Source organism: Notolepis coatsorum (genome assembly GCF_963971535.1).
Source record: "Notolepis coatsorum genome assembly, chromosome: 16".
NCBI lineage: Eukaryota > Metazoa > Chordata > Actinopteri > Aulopiformes > Paralepididae > Notolepis > Notolepis coatsorum.
This window is the reverse complement of record NC_140180.1, coordinates 20,430,173-20,447,637: the sequence shown is the minus strand read 5'-3', so window position 1 is coordinate 20,447,637 and position 17,465 is coordinate 20,430,173. Positions and strand designations below refer to the sequence as shown.

General features: G+C 44.7%; 2 protein-coding genes across 2 annotated transcripts; one reads left to right on the top strand and one right to left on the bottom strand.

Annotated features, from left to right (window-relative positions):
• Positions 1-4,723: 4,723 nt before the first annotated feature.
• On the bottom strand, positions 4,724-6,038 carry rab9b (RAB9B, member RAS oncogene family). The gene has a single exon (XM_084332294.1). The coding sequence runs from the start codon at positions 5,980-5,982 to the stop codon at positions 5,371-5,373; it is 612 nt and encodes a 203-aa protein (XP_084188420.1). The 5' UTR covers positions 5,983-6,038; the 3' UTR covers positions 4,724-5,370.
• Positions 6,039-11,227: 5,189 nt separating this feature from the next.
• Positions 11,228-17,356, top strand: pofut4 (protein O-fucosyltransferase 4). The gene is made up of 5 exons (XM_084332290.1): positions 11,228-11,390; positions 12,167-12,511; positions 12,676-13,056; positions 15,354-15,976; positions 16,148-17,356. Exons 2-5 carry the CDS (start codon positions 12,167-12,169, stop codon positions 16,296-16,298), a joined length of 1,500 nt encoding a protein of 499 aa, XP_084188416.1. The 5' UTR covers positions 11,228-11,390; the 3' UTR covers positions 16,299-17,356.
• The last annotated feature ends 109 nt before the right edge of the window (positions 17,357-17,465 follow it).

Sequence of the window (17,465 nt, the reverse complement as noted above, 5' to 3'; positions counted from 1 at the left end):
CACCGCTTAAAGCACACCACTGTGTTCAATGGAAACCACGTTCAGTGTCGGGAGTTTCTACAGTATGATGATTCCTAAAACAAATGCCCTTTGCAATTCACACAAGCTATTAGTATGCGTCGTAGTCGAGCCAACATGTATCGGTGTTGACATTCTTTTGATTTGACTGCAATGTAAATTTGAAGAAATAAAGTGTGAAGGTTTTTATTACAAACCTAACACACAACGCTATAAGAATATAGGCATTTGTCAAAATGACATAGCTTATATTACAGATCCATTAAGAATAATAACAAACGATAGAAAACCAAACGCTGATAAATGTCATGGTTAAAAAATGGCCAGCCCTCATTTTCCTTACGATTAGTGTAGGCAGCTGTTAGTTATTTAGTCCATTAAAATGCCTAACCCAGTTCACAGTTAAGAGTTTTCCCTCTAGCACACCTTGTCAGTACCTCGACTCGAACACAATTAAACTTTATAAAACACTATCTGGTAATACTGTGGATCGTGAGGTAATTTTCATTATGCATAAGTACTACGATAAAAGTCAACTTGACGTAGTACTTGCTTGGATCCATTTGCACTTTCACAGTGAACCTCGTTATCAATAGATTAAGCTATTTTCCTACAAATGTAGTCGTTCGATTTCATTTTTATTTATTTGTTTCTTCTAAAGGTGAAAACCAACCCGGGTCCGTATTCCCAGAATATCCGGGTACTGATCTGAAGTCTGCTTCAGTCTCTGTTTTGACTATGGTTAGATCACTGAAACCAGATCAGCACTCCTACTCTGGGAACCTTTGTAAATATGGGCCCTGATCTCGGACTGAGATCCTATTCGGAGACTACTGTAGAATAGGTATGAAGACACACCATAGTACCATAGTAACTCGTAACATGCATGATGTGTGCATGCAAAAGATGAGAACCATTTGTATTAATGCAACAGAGTACCATTACTTAATAGTTTTATACCAACTATCAAATACTGAAGAAAACAAAACAATGTTAACAAAGAACAGAAGCATCAAGCATCAGTTATATTATTTTCCTGAACGTCTCTTTTCTAAGTCAACAAACACGTGAGACAGATCCATACAACCACCTCTGGCCAACAGCAGTAAAACCAAGGAACAAAATTCAATGTACCCGTGATCAATAGGCTTGTATCTTAAAAGAAAAAAGAAATACACACGATAAAAGTACCATTCAGCTGAACATATTGGAGCATGAAAAGAGATTTTCTGATGATACTTGCAGCAGGTTTGACTCACGTACCACATCAAACGCCGGCTGTCTCATCATAAAATGTAAATAACGCTGTAATCAACCACAGGAAAAAGGGTACATAATGTACATTGTTATAGCCATAAGTAATATATTTAGGTATTGTATTGGCAAAAGTCCAAAACAAATGCAACCAGGAGTTGAACCAACAATCGTTGCAGTCGTGAGCGAGTGCCCTCACCACTATCTAACTATGATTATATGCCTAGTTGGAGTTAACGGTTAACAGTTATGTTTAAGACATAAAGGGTTAGGGTTTGATCCCCAGCAGGGGAACTTAAAAATGTTCTGAAAACACTTTTTTTTATTTTTTTATGTGTACTCATTTGTAATACGTACACTTTAAAAAAAAATCGCTACAATATGTAAAGTTACTTATGACGTACCCTTTTTTCTGTGGTCGATTAGTACTTTATTTACATATATTAAGCAAAATCGGGGTGACCATATAGGCAGACGCGATGCACGGCCCTTACATTAAACTAGTACCAATGTTTTGTTTGTGCTCAGGCAACTTTCACATTCAGTTAAGACATAAAAAGGCCTTTCACACATACGGTCCATCCCTGAGGCTTTCACAGACGCTTCCTGCATGAGGTCATGAGCAGGAGAAGTGTGTACCACTAACTTCCCACCTCAAGTCAACATTTCGGGGGAACGTGGCCAGCACTGGTGTGAATGAAAGCAGTAACATTACCGGGACGAGCGCGCCAAAGAGTCACAGGCGGTCTTGATAAAAAGATGCCTTTACGTGGAGCGAGAGAACCAATCCCACGATAAGACTCTCGAGATTGTTTGAGAGCTGGAGACAAAAGTCCAATTGTAATTTGTTCCCCATCTCCGGTAAACATAACTGGATAACTTGCATACTAGTATATTTATAACTATCACTGACTGTTTTGCAAGCTCATTACATTCACACAACCTTAAAGGAACACGTCACGCCAACATTTTGGGAAATTAGCTTACCGTCTTCTCCAGAGAGACAATAAGATGGATACCAGTTTCCTCTCTGTGCGTTCAGTAGAAAGCTATCTGGCTGCATGTTAGCCTAGCTTAGCACAATGAATGGAAGCGGACATGACCGGTTAGCCTAGGGCATTGTTCAACTAACACCTCTCCCAAAGGCTAACCGGTCATGTTCGCTTCCATTCATTGTGCTAAGCTAGGCTACCATGCAGCCAGATAGCTTTCTACTGAACGCACAGAGAGGAAACTGGTATCTATCTTCTTGTCTCTCTGGAGAAGACGATAAGCTAATTTCCCAAAATGTTGGTGTGTTCTTTTAAAGATAAACACTTTCCCTGTTGTTTATGAAAAAAGAAAACATGTTGTAGTACGAAGCTGGAAGAGGCTGAATCACTCAAAAACGTCAAATGCTCTTAAAAGGTGTTGACCTCAAGGCCTGTGTGAAGAGACGCTGGAATACTCCTGAAAGTAGCTGCGTGTGCGAATGGCGAACATCACAAGCGGCGCCTGAACGGTTATAATCCCAGTGATATAACTGTGTGAAAGGCCTTTTATAGAATGAAATAACTTGACAGTATAAGCAAGGCATATCTAGTGTAACAATAAAGCAGGGGAGAACTAGAGTATAGTCTATAGGTATTATAGGCTGGAATGTTAGGACCTGCCAATGCAACAGACAGCCAGGATTACAAGCATGCCATCATCATCATAAGTAACTCATAACACTTCATCAATAACAAAGACTAATAACCAAACACTGAAAGCTCAAAGTAAATGTCAGGCGACAATATGTGAAAAAGAAAAAAACGGACCTGCCAAATAGTATGCTTGCTAAATATGTTTGAGGATGAGGAAGTGCTTCACTGGAAAGAAATAAGCATCGCTGCTATTGTTTTCAAGCATAGAAAATGGCCCTGCTTCGTCCAGTAAACAGGCCCTTGTACCAAAGTAACAATGACGTAATATTATAAGTCTCACACACACACACACACACCCAACACAACACCTCTGGCTAAACTGATCCTCAATATCAGTTCGGCTGTAATGGTCAGATCAATTAAGAATACCACAATAGCTTGTACCCACTGCTACTGAAGTTGTATTATTATTACAGCTCACAATTTCTTTCCCTATGGAGGACAAACACTGGGTCATCTTCCCTTTTTGTGCGGAAAACTTTCATCCGCCGAATACCTCGACACATGTGGGTCCTCCTATTTGTCGATGTCAGTTTGGGATTTGGGAACGGTATTGTTTTAGTGGTGTCAAGTGTATTGTACTCGATTAGCCGAGCAACGGGTTAAATGCAATGCTGTAATCAAGGTGGACCGAAAGCCCAGAACAGAAATCCGAAATCAGAGACGACGACGCAGAGTGAAGAATAGAGATGCACAGATAACCGATAAGGGGGATCAGATATTCCCAGTACCGGGATAAAACAGGGTAGGCCTGTATTAACCCGTTCACTGCCGCACTACCAAAACTGTTAACCCTTTCACTGCCACACGACAGCCAGTTAACCCTTTCACTGCCACACACGACCGTTGGTTGTGTGATAGTAAAGGGTTTTACCTTCTGTCGTGTGGCAGTGAAAGGGTTAAAAACCAGATACCAAGCGCCATGTGTCAGAAATCAAAGCAAAGCTACTTTTTTTTTTGGTCGGACCCAGAGGGTGCAACCCCCCTGTATGAGGCTAAAGCCGCCGGTTACTGACTGACTAACCCCTCATTGTTGAAACACACAAGAAAGATCTTGTCTAGTCTTGTTTACGTAGTTATAGATCTTTCTAATGGAGAACATTTGATTAGGCCTTGTGGTTGTGGGGATGGCTGGTTTAAGCAGCCACACCTCCCCTGGCTCAAGCTAATTAGACCTGGGAGCAGGCGTGACTGCACACCTGTTGTTGCACATTGAGGTAATCAATGCGCACAGGTTAAATGTGCCATCCCCACACACACACACACATATATATAGGACCGAGCCTCTGTCATGACAGCTACCTCCATCTGCTCTGGCTTGTACCATCTTGCCAACCCTCTTCGGTAAACTGATAGTGATGCACCGATAACCGATATTAATATTGCTGTTCTGGCCGATACCGATATTTAGCGATGTCGATATCTCTGTATAGAAAACAATTTAAGGCCAAAACATGTAAAAAACAAAAAAAAACGTTTTTTTATTTTTTTTATCAGCCCTATCTTGATATCGGACCGATACCGATGTGTTAAAAAAAAAACTGCCATATCGGCGGCCGATATATCGTGCATCATCTACCCTTTGTCTCTGTGCTGGAGGGCCCCATCGAAAGCCACTTAGGACAGTGGGGATGGCAGATTTAACCCGTGGGCACTGATTCATTACCTCATACACACACAACAGGTGTGCAGCCACACCTGCTCCCAGGTCTAATTAGCTTGACCCAGGGCAGGTGTGGCTGCTTGAATCAGCCATCCCCCACAACCACAAGGCCCCGTATCAAAACGAATGGTCCGTCTATAGTACTGCTCAGTAAAAGTAATGGATTGGATCGGTATTCTGTATCTGCCAATACTCAAGTGTAGTGCTCAGAATTGGTATTGGCACTGGTGAGAAAGTGGTATTGGTGCGGCGCAACGCGCATCCCTAGTGGAGAATACTGCCTGGCCCATTGGATTAACATGGGCAGATTAAAATGATTTTAGTGATTTAAAAAAAAGGGGGGGGGGGGGGGGGGAGACCTGCAAAGGCAGAGATGAAGCTTAAGCTGGATAATAAGAGTGAGCAGTTCTTGTGCAACTGTGCTGGAAGGAAGCAGACAGTAGGAGCACGGAGCACGGAGCACCAGCCTGTTCAAATACACAACGGCTGCGTCCATAATCCAACCGTATCTCTCCATATCAGATGGAATCTGCGTGACACGGCATTCTCTTAAGAGTAGCCGATTCCACATCATCTTAACGGAACCCCGTCGCCCCAGTAGCTCGTGCCGACATGTACCGTTAGATGAAACCCCTCGCTGCTGGCTCTCTCTCTCTCTCGACTGCTACAGGCCAGCTTCAGGCGGAGAGAGAGAGACACGCGGGAAGGAAGTAACAGTTCAGGGGTGCAGATCCCCCGCCGGGCCACCGGTCAGCAGCAAGAGGAGCGGGCGGGGGGCTTGCGGTTGCCATGGAGATCGATGGTGCTGCCCAGCAGCGCGTGGTCGATGTGGTCCTCGGCGGCCAGGACCTCCCGCACGGCCGCCTCGAACGCGGACGTGACGTTGGTGTCGTCCTTGGCGCTGGTCTCAAAGTAGGGGCAGCAGCCGTTCTCCTCGCACCAGGCGCGCGCCTCGTCGGCGCCCACCTCCCGCGCCTCCTTGTCCACCTTGTTGCCCAGCACCACGAAGGGGAAGCGCTCGGGGTCCTTGACGTCCGAGTAGAACATGAACTCCTTCTTCCAGCAGCGGAGGTTCTGGAAGCTCTGCAGGTCGTCCACGGCGAAGGTGAGCAGGCAGCAGTCGGCGCCGCGGTAGAAGGGCGTGCGCAGGGACTTGAAGCGCTCCTGGCCCGCCGTGTCCCAGATCTGCAGGGTGACGAGGCGGCCGTCCACCTCCAGGTCGCGGTTGAGGAACTCCACGCCGATGGTGTGGAAGGACTGGGAGTCGAAGCGGTCGGTCACGTAGCGGTTCATCAGGGAGGACTTGCCCACGCCGCCGTCCCCCAGCAGGATGACCTTCAGCAGGAGGCTCTTCCCGCTCATCACGCCCCCCCCTCCCGCTGTCCCGTCCCGTCCCGTCCACCCAGCTCACCGGGGGCTACGACGAACCCGCTGGGACCGAGCCTCCACCCTGTAGGCGGCTGACCACCAGGGTCAATTCAACCTAGGGTGGAGAAAGACATTCTTTATGCACAGTGCACATATAAAATCTCACTTAACGGATACATGGTTTTAAGATACTTAATGTAGAATACTGTGTGGGCTGCTGATGACTAGACAGAATACCGAGAACAAAAAATCATTACAGCCTATTCTCTTCTCTCGTATCTAATTTCTGAGTATCTGATTTCAACTACAAGTGCAAACAAGCCTGGATGTCTAGTATTTAACATGCCGTTATCGTCTGTGAAATGTAATGCTTTACCAGTTCCAGAGACACATTGATAATAGGGTGAATGACCTAACTCAACCCCCCCCCCCATGGTGCTCATTGGCTGGCAAGTTATGGCTCAAGAGCTAAATAAGTAGGTGACAGGCCACTACTGGCTGCTAACTACAGTTTTAGTTGTTTTTTAGATCATAAAAATACACTTCGTATACATAATGTATTGCACGTACAGTGATTGTCTACTGTATGAGATACACTAACGGATGGGTGTGGGGTCCTGCTGTCCAGCGACAGGGATGAGTCAGGAGCATGAGATGCATTTTCTAGGAAAACAAGCAATGCGCATGCGCGCTGACCCAAAACATGCACCAGCTTATTGACAAAGATCAGATGAGTAAACCCCCTTAGCAATCTACTGATATCTCGGAAGTGCATTTCATTGTCCGAGCATTGCCAAAAAAAAGCATAGTTTGATAGCCTAACTAGCTAGCCGACTATCTGGATGGGTTTAATAATGTCTTGCTTGTCTGTTGCTTGTTGCATGTCTGTCTGACACAAGGCTAGCAAAACGATATAGTCTCACTATTATTAGTGAATAAACGACTGAAACGAGAGATCAGACAAAAACACATTCTGAAAAAGCAACATATGTACACAAACAAATAATAATTTGTTTCCCCTCTTTACTTATCCTGTACCAAGATATTGGTGTTGCGTGGCTTGCTGAGCTTCCCTGCATCTGAGAGGAACCACCTGCACACCCAGCAGGCGAGTCTTCTCCGGGTCCTAAAGCCCGTCCAAACTGTTGCGTTTTTCTTATTTTGATAAACCGAAATACTATCTACTAATCATCGAATCAGGGGGGGTGATAGCTTGCATCCACGTAACGATTGTGCCAGTGTGTAAAACGACATTAATTGTCAAAATTGTAACCTATAACTGAAGGTCGTTGGTTCCACTCCAGACCGGCAGGTGGTGCTGCTGCTGCTGGCACAGAAGGCATTCATTGATTTGATTTGATTTTTTTTTTTTTTTGAAATCTTTATTTCGAACATGTAAAATAAATACAAACAAAATAAATAACTAAACAAAATCAAAACATAACTCAAACTAAATAAATAACTAAACAAACATTGGTGATACAAAGCGAACATTTCAGAGGAAGATTCCAGCTGGTTTCTCCCTGAGCCCATAGACGTGACATTTGTAGCAGGGAGGTATCAGCACTTCAGATCTTGAAGTTGAGGATCATTTCAAACAGATGGGGCATATTATTATGTACACATTTTTACTAATGGGTCAAAGGATCCAAAAAGTGGAAAAGCATCATGAATATCATGAATTGAAAATGGGGGACCCTGATGTAAGACGAAAGTCTTTCTCTGGTCTGCATCCCCTTAACAATTGTGTGTATTGAGCCGTACTGTATATTGTACCCATTCTGCAATCTGTTGATCAAATTTTCAAGCAATCAATCAATGGTGTGGAGTATAGCGTTATTGGTTTTATGCATGAACATCTGGCATGGCTGATGGTTGAAAATAAAGTATCGACGAGTCTTCTAAATAATGCTACTGCGGAACATTATTAGCACTGGTAAGCCATCTAGCTTGGCTCATCAGTTAGAAATGACTTCTGAATTGATTTATTGATTGAAAATTGTATGAACAGATTGCAGAATGGGTACAGTACGACTCAATACACACAATTAAGGGGATGCAGACCAGAGAAAGACTTTCGTCTTTGTCAAAATACTTCCCAAAGGTCAGTGAATACCACGATCACAACACCAGAGGGAGCTGCACAAATCATGTTAAACCCAGATTCGGCTCAAACAAGGGACTAAACACGTTTTGCAATTATGCCACATCAATGTGGAACGCCCTACCCAAAGCTGTAAAGGAATGTGAATCACTACCCACTTTCAAAAACACTCTCAAAGAACACCTACGGGAGACTGCAATTCGAAACTGGCCCATGTAAATGTCCTAACCCAACCCCCTCCAATGTACAGTAAATTACCAAGTATGGTTGTCAATATTCCAATGTACAGTTTTGCTTGTACAGTTGTACAGTACCCCCCCCACCCCACCCACCGAACCACCTCCAATGTACAGCCCCCCCCCCACCCCACCTACCCAACCTCCCCCAATGTACAGTTTTTACGTCAAATGTATATACTCTTTTCTGGACTCTTTTTGTATCACAAACAGTACTGTATTTGCAAATCTGGTATGTCATAAATGTATAGATGTAGCAGTACTGTATATCTGTATGTCATGTATGTCATATATGTCCTGATGAATTGAAATGGGGGACCCTGATGTAAACAAGACGAAAGTCTTTCTCTGGTCTGCATCCCCTTAACAATTGTGTGTATTGAGCTGTACTGTATTGTACCCATTCTGCAATCTGTTAATAAAGTTTTCAATCAATCAATCAATCAATCAATACATCAGGGTCCCCCATTTTCAATTCATCATACCATATATATGACATACATGACATACAGGTAGATAGACAAGTAAGACAGTACTGTTACATTTAGACATTTATGACATACCAGATCTATAGGCTACTGTTTGAGTAGAAAAATAGTCTAAAAAGAGAGTATATATTTGAGGGGGAAGAAACTACATTGGAGGAGGTTGGGTAGGTGGGTGGGTGGGACGGGGTTGGGTTGGGGGCGGGGGGGGTTACAACACTATAGGGGCCACTTCTGGTAACATCAGAACAAAAACAGCACCAAAATCAAATTTTCTCAAACTAGTCAATAGTACTCTGGAATGCTCTGCCGTAAAAACATCTAATCCACAATACATAAAAATGACTTTAAAAAAAAATATTAAGAGATATCTTGCAAACTTGTCAAGTATTTTTCTTATTTTTTTTTTATTTTTTTTTGACTGGAAAGTCAATACACACAATTGTTAAGGGGATGCAGACCAGAGAAAGACTTGTCTTGTTTACATCAGGGTCCCCCATTTTCAATTCATCATGAGATTTATGACATATACGACATACAGTACTGTAAAATAAAAGACAATATAATACATAAAAGAAAATATATACATTCGAGGGGGAAGAAACTGTACATTGGAGGGGGTTGGGTGGGGGGGGGTTGGACATTTACCGGGGCCAGTTTCGAATTGCAGCCTCCCGTAGGCGCTCTTTGAGAGCGGTTTTGAAGGAGGGTAGGGATTCACATTATATTACGGCTGTGGGTAGGGCGTTCCACATTGTTGTTACAGTGGGTGACAATATTGTCACAACTTGGAAAGATTAAATTACCTACATGGGTTCCATCCTAGAGGCAAATCTTTCCTGTGACAAAATGGCATCCAATGTAATAAAAAAAAGTCAACCAACGAACTAGATTCTTGTACCAGATCTCCTCTCTGGTAAACAAGAATACCCTGAAGACTCTGGCAGGAGCACTCATTCAAGGGTACTACGACTATGCTTGCACCTCATGGTACCAAAGCACCTCAAAGGCGCTAAAAACAAGATTACAAACATCACAAAACAAACTGGTCAGACTTCTACTTGACCTTACCCCTAGAACCCACCTCACCCCTGCCCACTTTGACAACCTAGGATGGCTTAGAGTAGACGACAGAGTACAGCAACTTGCAATGGGCCTGGTCTACAAAATACACTATACGACTAAGGTACCCATGCACATGTCAAAATACTTCCCAAAGGTCAGTGAATACCACGACCACAACACCAGAGGAAGCTCAACAAATCATGTTAAACCCAGATTCGGCTCAAACAAGGGACTAAACACATTTCGCAATTATGCCACATCAATGTGGAACGCCCTACCCAAAGCTGTAAAGGAATGTGAATCCCTACCCACATTCAAAACCGCTCTTAAAGAGCACCTACGGGAGGCTGCAATTCGAAACTGGCCACCGTAAATGTCCAAACCCCCCACCCCCACCCCCTCCTAATAGACAGTCTCCTCCCCACCGCATGTATATATTCTCTCCCCGCCGTATGTATATTTCTCACCCACCCACCCACCCCCTCCAAATGTACAGTCTCCTCCCCACCGTATGTATATTTCTCTCCCACCCACCCACCCCCTACTAATGTACAGTCCCCTCCCCATCATAAGTATATACTCTGTCAGGATCTATGGGTAACAGTACTGTATATTTGAATATCGTATATGTCACAAATGTAACAGTACTAAATACCTGTATGTCCCTATGCCATAAATGTCATGTATGTTGAGTATGTCATAAATGTCAATATGAATTGAAAATGGGGGACCCTGATGTAAACAAGACAAACGTCTTTCTCTGGTCTGCATCCCCTTAACAATTGTGTGTATTGAGCCGTACTGTATTGTGCCCATTCTGCAATCTGTTAAATAAAGTTTTCATTCATTCATTGTGGCATAATTTCGAAACATGTTTAGTCCCTTGTTTGAGCCAAATCTGGGTTGAACATGATTTGTGGAACTCCCTCGGGTGTTGTGGTCGTGGAATTCACTGACCTTTGGGAAGTATTTAGACATGTACATGAGTATCTTAGTGGTGTAGTGTATCTTGTAGACCAGGCCCATTGCCCATCTACTCTAAGCCATTAGGTTGTCAAAATGGGCAGGGGTAGGTGAGGTGGGTTTAGGAGTAAGGTCAATACTTATACATACAAAGTAGAGTGAGAACTGTATAAATAATTAGCTGATAAGGATTTCTTTTATTTTTTTATTTAAAATCTTTGTTTTGTCGGGGCATTAACCACCAAGCTTTTGAAAGAATAATGTAGTAATTTCTTCATAATACTGGCCTAGTGTACCCTTGGAAAAGGGACGGTGGGGGGCAGTAATACGCCCTAGCGTCCAGACTGCCGGAAATCCACCCACCAGAAGAAGAAGAAGAAGAAGAAGATTCCACATTCCAGCTCTTCTCTTCGATTGTATTCGAGTTTACCGTTTACTTCGTACAACATTTCAAATGAACGTGTGTGGAAGGTCGTGATTTTCGCCGCTGCACATGAAGATTGTTGAAAAACGCACCTCCTCCTCCATGCGCTTATTGAAGTGATCACGGTAGGGGCTGTGTTTTATTTAGTTCAGTCACTTTCTTAGGCTAACGTTATGTCCTGATTAATTGAAAATGGGGGACCCTGATGTAAACAAGACGAAAGTCTTTCTCTGGTCTGCATCCCCTTAACAATTGTGTGTATTGAGCCGTACTGTATTGTACCCATTCTGCAATCTGTTAATAAACTTTTCAATCAATCAACGTCTGGATCTTGATGCTCAAGTCAACACCGACGTGCTAACTTTAGTTCACGTTTGCCCGTTAATTGCATGTGTTAGTAAGTGAATGCCTACATATATTACACTGCACCTTGTTTTTATTTGACCCGGTTATATTTAGGGAGGATCAGAGATGGGCCGTTATACCGTATATTATTGTGTATGACTATATAGAATAGCATAGAAGTACTTTTATTAATCCCGAGGGGAATTCAGCGCCACCGATCGCCCACAATAAACATTTTAGGTAGTCAAAAATAAGAATACACAGTCAAAGATATACATTCTAAAATATACAGTCCAAAAATATACAGGAAGATATACAAGGATTGGGTGTGTCCTATGATTATTTGAATCATTGTTTGTGCTGCATGTATGTTGTGTGTGTCATAAATGTCACTATGAATTGAAAATGGGGGACCCTGATGTAAACAAGACAAACGTCTTTCTCTGGTCTGCATCCCCTTAACAATTGTATGTATTGAGCCGTACATATTGTACCCATTCTGCAATCTGTTAAATAAAGTATTCATTCATTCATTCTGCACTATTTCCCCTCACAGATGGAGTGCAGGCTGGTGTGTCTGGGGCACCTGGGTTTCGTCTTCCTGCTGTCCTGCACCCATGCTCAGCGTCCTGTAGAGCCTCTTTATGTTGGTGACCAGGGTGTCTTCCAGGACCAGGGTGTCTTCCAGGACCAGGGTGTGTTCCAGCCCCAGAGTGCCTTGTCGGACATGGAGTTCGCCTCCATCAGTACATACCGCGGGCCTGGCAACAATGACCCCCGCAGCAGCAAGGAGCTGCCCATTCTCCTCTGGTGGAGCGCAGGGCTCTTCCCCCATTTCCCAGGTGACACTGAACGCATCGACTGTGCCACTTCCTCCTGCCTGGTCACACGCAACCGGAAGGTACCACGAACCAATCTCACAAAGCATGTTAATCTAAATAAAAAAAAAAAAAAACACTGATGTTTTCCACAATGGGAAGATGCATGCGCGCACACGTCACGATTAATATCCATCCTCTCGAGGTGTCCTGTAAAGTAAACCCCTGACCTTGATCTCAAAAAAAGGTCCAGCTCTACAAACGGACCACGTCCGTCATCTTCTACGGGACGGACTTCCGGGCGTACGAGGCGCCCCTGCCTCGTCCGCGCCACCAAACCTGGGCGCTGTTCCACGAGGAGTCGCCGATGAACAACTACGTCCTCTCCCACGGGCCGGGGATCAGGCTGTTCAACTACACCGCCACGTTCCGCCGGGAGTCGGACTACCCGCTGACCCTGCAGTGGCTGCCTTCCCTGGGCTACCTGCTGCAGCCCGCGGCGGTCTCCCTCCAGGCGAAGAACCGCTGGAGGAGGGAGGGCCTGGCCCCCGTGCTCTACATGCAGTCCCACTGCGACGTGCCGTCAGACCGAGACCGATACGTCCAGGAACTGATGAAGTACATTGAGGTATGGTCACTGGTGTGTGTGTGGTGACGTTCTTGCTCGTTGAATCTGTAATGGCCCCATCGAACGGTGTACTCTAGTCTAGGCAAAGGAGAACGTCTTTGTATACGACAACAGACCCTGTGCTTTGTTGGGTTGATGTGGGGGTTTGATTAGAGTGTATTCTGGGGAGGGGTCGCTATTGCTGGCCATATATATATATATATAATAGCTGTATAACTAGGGTTGGGAACAGAGAACCGGTTCCTAACTTCCTGTTCTGGAACCGGAAGTAACGTATTTGCACACACACAAAAAAAAATTACTTTGTTAATTAATACCCTAGTTACAGTACAGCAACCAAAATTAAACGGTATCAAGTCAACAAGTCAACTGACTGAGGGGGGGGTACCCTATCCCCCTACCCTATCCCCCCCCCTCACAGTGAACTGTGGTGTTCCACAAGGAAGCATACTAGGACCACTACTGTTCCTAATTTATGCAAATTACATGTCGTCAGCTTGTGACTGCAACTTGTTCCTGTTTGCGGACGACTCAGCCCTGCTGGTCTCTGACAAGAACAAGTTACAGGTTGAAAAAACCCTCAGCTCGGAACTAGGCAAAATCTGCATATGGCTCGCCGACAACAAACTATCATTACACATGGGCAAAACAGAGTCCATTCTCTTCGGTTCAAATAACAAACTCAGCAAGACCGACGGCTTCTCAGTTACAGTGGGTGACAATATTGTCACAAGGAAAGATGAAATTACCTACCTAGGTTCCATCCTAGAGGCTAATCTTTCCTGTGACAAAATGGCATCCAATGTAATAAAAAAAGTCAATCAACGAACTCGATTCTTGTACCGGATCTCCTCCCTGGTAAACAAGAATACCCTGAAGACTCTGGCAGGAGCACTCATTCAAGGGTACTACGACTATGCTTGCACCTCATGGTACCAAAGCACCTCAAAGGCACTAAAAACCAAATTACAAACATCTCAAAACAAACTGGTCAGACTACTGCTTGACCTGACTCCTAGAACCCACCTCACCCCTGCACACTTTGCCAACCTAGGATGGCTTAGAGTAGACAGAGTACAGCAACTTGCAATGGGCCTGGTCTACAAGATACACTACACGACCAAGGTACCCATGTACATGTCAAAATACTTCCCAAAGGTCAGTGAATACCACGATCACAACACCAGAGGGAGCTCCACAAATCATGTAAAACCCAGATTCGGCTCAAACAAGGGACTAAACACGTTTCGCAATTATGCCACAACAATGTGGAACGCCCTACCCAAAGCTGTAAAGGAATGTGGATCACTACCCACTTTCAAAAACACTCTCAAAGAACACCTACGGGAGACTGCAATTCAAAACTGGCCCCTACAAATGTCCTAACCCAGTTGTAAAATAAAGACCAAGCATGGCTTTGTCAGTATTCCAATGTACCCAACCCCCCCCCACCTCCAATGTACAGCCCCACCCCACCTACCCAACCTCCTCCAATGAACAGTTTCTATGTCAAATGTAGGTCAGTATTCCAATGTACAGTGTCCCCCCCCCCCCCCTCCAATGTACAGCCCCACCCCACCTACCCAACCTCCCCCAATGCACAGTTTCTATGTCAAATGTATATACACTCTTTTTCTGGATTTTTTTTAGTATCACAAACAGTACTGTATTTGAAAATCTGGTATGTCATAAATGTATAGATGTAGCAGTACTGTCTATCTGTATGTCGTGTGCGTCATATGATGAATTGAAAATGGAGGACCCTGATGGAAACAAGACGAAAGTCTCTCAGGTCTGCATCCTCTTAACAATTGTATGTATTGAGCTGTACTGTACCCATACCCATTCTGCAATCTGTTAATAAACTTTTCAATCAATCAATCAAACAATGTGAATAGTATGAAAAAAAAAATTAAAGATTTTTCAAAAATCTCCTGCGAAATAAGCAGTGACCCGTTTTGACCTGCACCTCAAAGAATCGGAATCGAGAATAGTTTAAAACAGGAATCGAAAAATGGAGAATCGGAACCGGAATCGTTCAAAATCCAAACAATGCCCAACCCTCTATGTATAACTACTGTGAATTTCTCCAGACTTCTCTTGGTAGAGCCTGAGGCGAGGCCAACAACAGTCAACAATCCCCCCCAAATATCCACTGACTCAAATCAGACCCAAAGTAAACCAAGCACAACACCAAAACAGGCTCCTTGTCCTCAGTCACCTCACACCTCCATTGCTCCAATCCTCCCTCGCTCTCTTCTCTCCCCCTCACTTTGTCTCTCTCTCTCTCTGTGCAGGTGGACTCGTATGGGAAGTGTGTGAACAGCAAACCTCTGCCCGGGCATCTGGAGGACACGGGCACCGCCACTGGCGAGGACGCCCGCTTCATGAGCTTCGTGGCGCGCTACAAGTTTCACCTGGCACTGGAGAACGGCCTGTGTCCAGACTACATGACGGAGAAGCTGTGGCGCCCCCTGCACCAGGGCTGTGTGCCCGTCTACCGGGGCTCTTCCGCCGTAGCGGACTGGATGCCCAACGACCACTCCGTAATAGTCATCGACGACTTCGCCTCGCCTAAGGACTTGGCCGACTTCCTCAGATCCTTGGACGAGAACGACGAGGAATACGAGAGGTATTTGGAGTTCAAGAACTCCGGCCACGTCACCAACACCCGTCTGCTGGAGGGGTTGGAGACTCGGGAGTGGGGGGTGAATGACATGAGCAAGCCCAACTACCTCAATGGATTCGAGTGTTACGTTTGTGACCGGGAGAACGCTCGACTGGCAGCCGAGCGGGCCCATCGGAAAGCTCCCGAGCAGAACCCGCCCCCTCGACCGAAGATGGCCAATAACTCGCACATGGGATGCCCACTGCCCAGCCCGGGGTTTGGAGAAGTCCACGACATTACCCCAGACGACGGGTACATTTCTCTCGATTTATTAACTGTGCCCAAGTGTGAAAAGGAGGAGTAATTGCTCTCTAGTCTACAGTTTGCCATTGCCTCAAGATAATTATTTGCCATCACATAGCCTCTCATTAAAAGTGGCTTCAGATGGGATGAGTCTAATCTAACTTGTGTTTCAATCGACAGATGGCTGCAAATGTGGCCTCAGGATTACTGGCAGAGTCTGGACCAGGCAGAGGGACTGGAGTCTCTGATCAAACGTAACGCGTCAGACCCCGCCCTGCTGTGGCAGCACATCCAGGATATAGCAGTGAGCAGAGCCAGAGGAAAGCACTGACAAACGGTGGATGGAACCCATCCAGTTACACAGGTGGCCCCGTAATTATGTGGCCCTTATGAAATGATGCCTCCCTAGTATTAAGTTTCAGGTGTATCATGGTTCTAATGTTATCTACAAAATATTAAATATCAGGATTCTAGAACTCCATAGCTTTCAACGGCCAGTGGCCACGTCGTGACATCATAGTTAACTCCATAGCTTTCACCGTTAAAATGTTCAGTGCTCAAGATTTTAATCTCACGCGCGATCATACTCCTGAAAACTAGGACAAAGTGGCATAAATTACTCATCCCTTTTACACAAACCCAGATTTAAAACACTGCCGAGTGATGCAAATAATTATTTCCGAGCACATCTCATTATTTGATCTCATTCAGCCGAAATTTGTCATTTCCCGGATCGTTCGTCTCCCCGAGCTATTAAGGCGGCTGATGGGCATCACAAGTTCTATCGTTTTATGCCACATTAACGTTTTCACAGTGTTGACTGTAATCCCATAAAGAGTTGCCATCAAAGCCTATTGTGAACCTCACACTGTTGATATCGTACATGTACCAGGGAGGTACATTTTCATAGTGGACAGATTTGACCTCCCTCAGGCTAATTTCTGGTGATCCTTGTCGTCGTTTCCCCTCAAAGCAACCCGTGTGGTTGAAGGATCAAGAAAAGAGGACAAAGCTCCTTCAAGGTCAATTTCACAGGTTTAAGGTCACTGCCAAAGACCGGTACTCTGCAAACCAGGGGACAAGCGTCCTGCCTACCGGTGTGTGTGCGAGGACCAGCTGATCTGAAGCCAGTGAACGGCACCATCTTCCTTGCAGTTACTGTGGGCAGCTGATTGTCGTTGTCGTTTTTCCCTCAAATCGGTGTTTATAAAACAAGTGCTTTTGTTTGTGCAATGGAAATATTATTAGACCAAAAGATGGAGACTAAGCATGTAATATTTACAACGCTAAGCACAACTCCTCCTGTGCAATTAGCTCTCAGGAACAGCTTGTGTAAAATACATTTATATGGCACATACTGTATGATATTGGCTTTAAACTATGTCTGAATTGGAGATTTCCCGTTTACCCTAAGATGACCATCCGTGCAATGTTAATTTAGAAACCATGCTTTGCTTTTTTTTGTTAAAGAGGTTTTGACAATCTTGTACACAGTCTC

Excerpts from the sequence above, each read along its gene's own strand:
- rab9b (XM_084332294.1), bottom strand. The coding sequence starts at position 5,982 with ATGAGCGGGAAGAGCCTCCTGCTGAAGGTCATCCTGCTGGGGGACGGC.
- pofut4 (XM_084332290.1), top strand. The coding sequence starts at position 12,167 with ATGGAGTGCAGGCTGGTGTGTCTGGGGCACCTGGGTTTCGTCTTCCTG. Across the intron at positions 12,512-12,675 it reads TGGTCACACGCAACCGGAAG|GTCCAGCTCTACAAACGGAC; the intron begins GTACCACGAACC and ends TCTCAAAAAAAG. Across the intron at positions 13,057-15,353 it reads AACTGATGAAGTACATTGAG|GTGGACTCGTATGGGAAGTG; the intron begins GTATGGTCACTG and ends CTCTCTGTGCAG.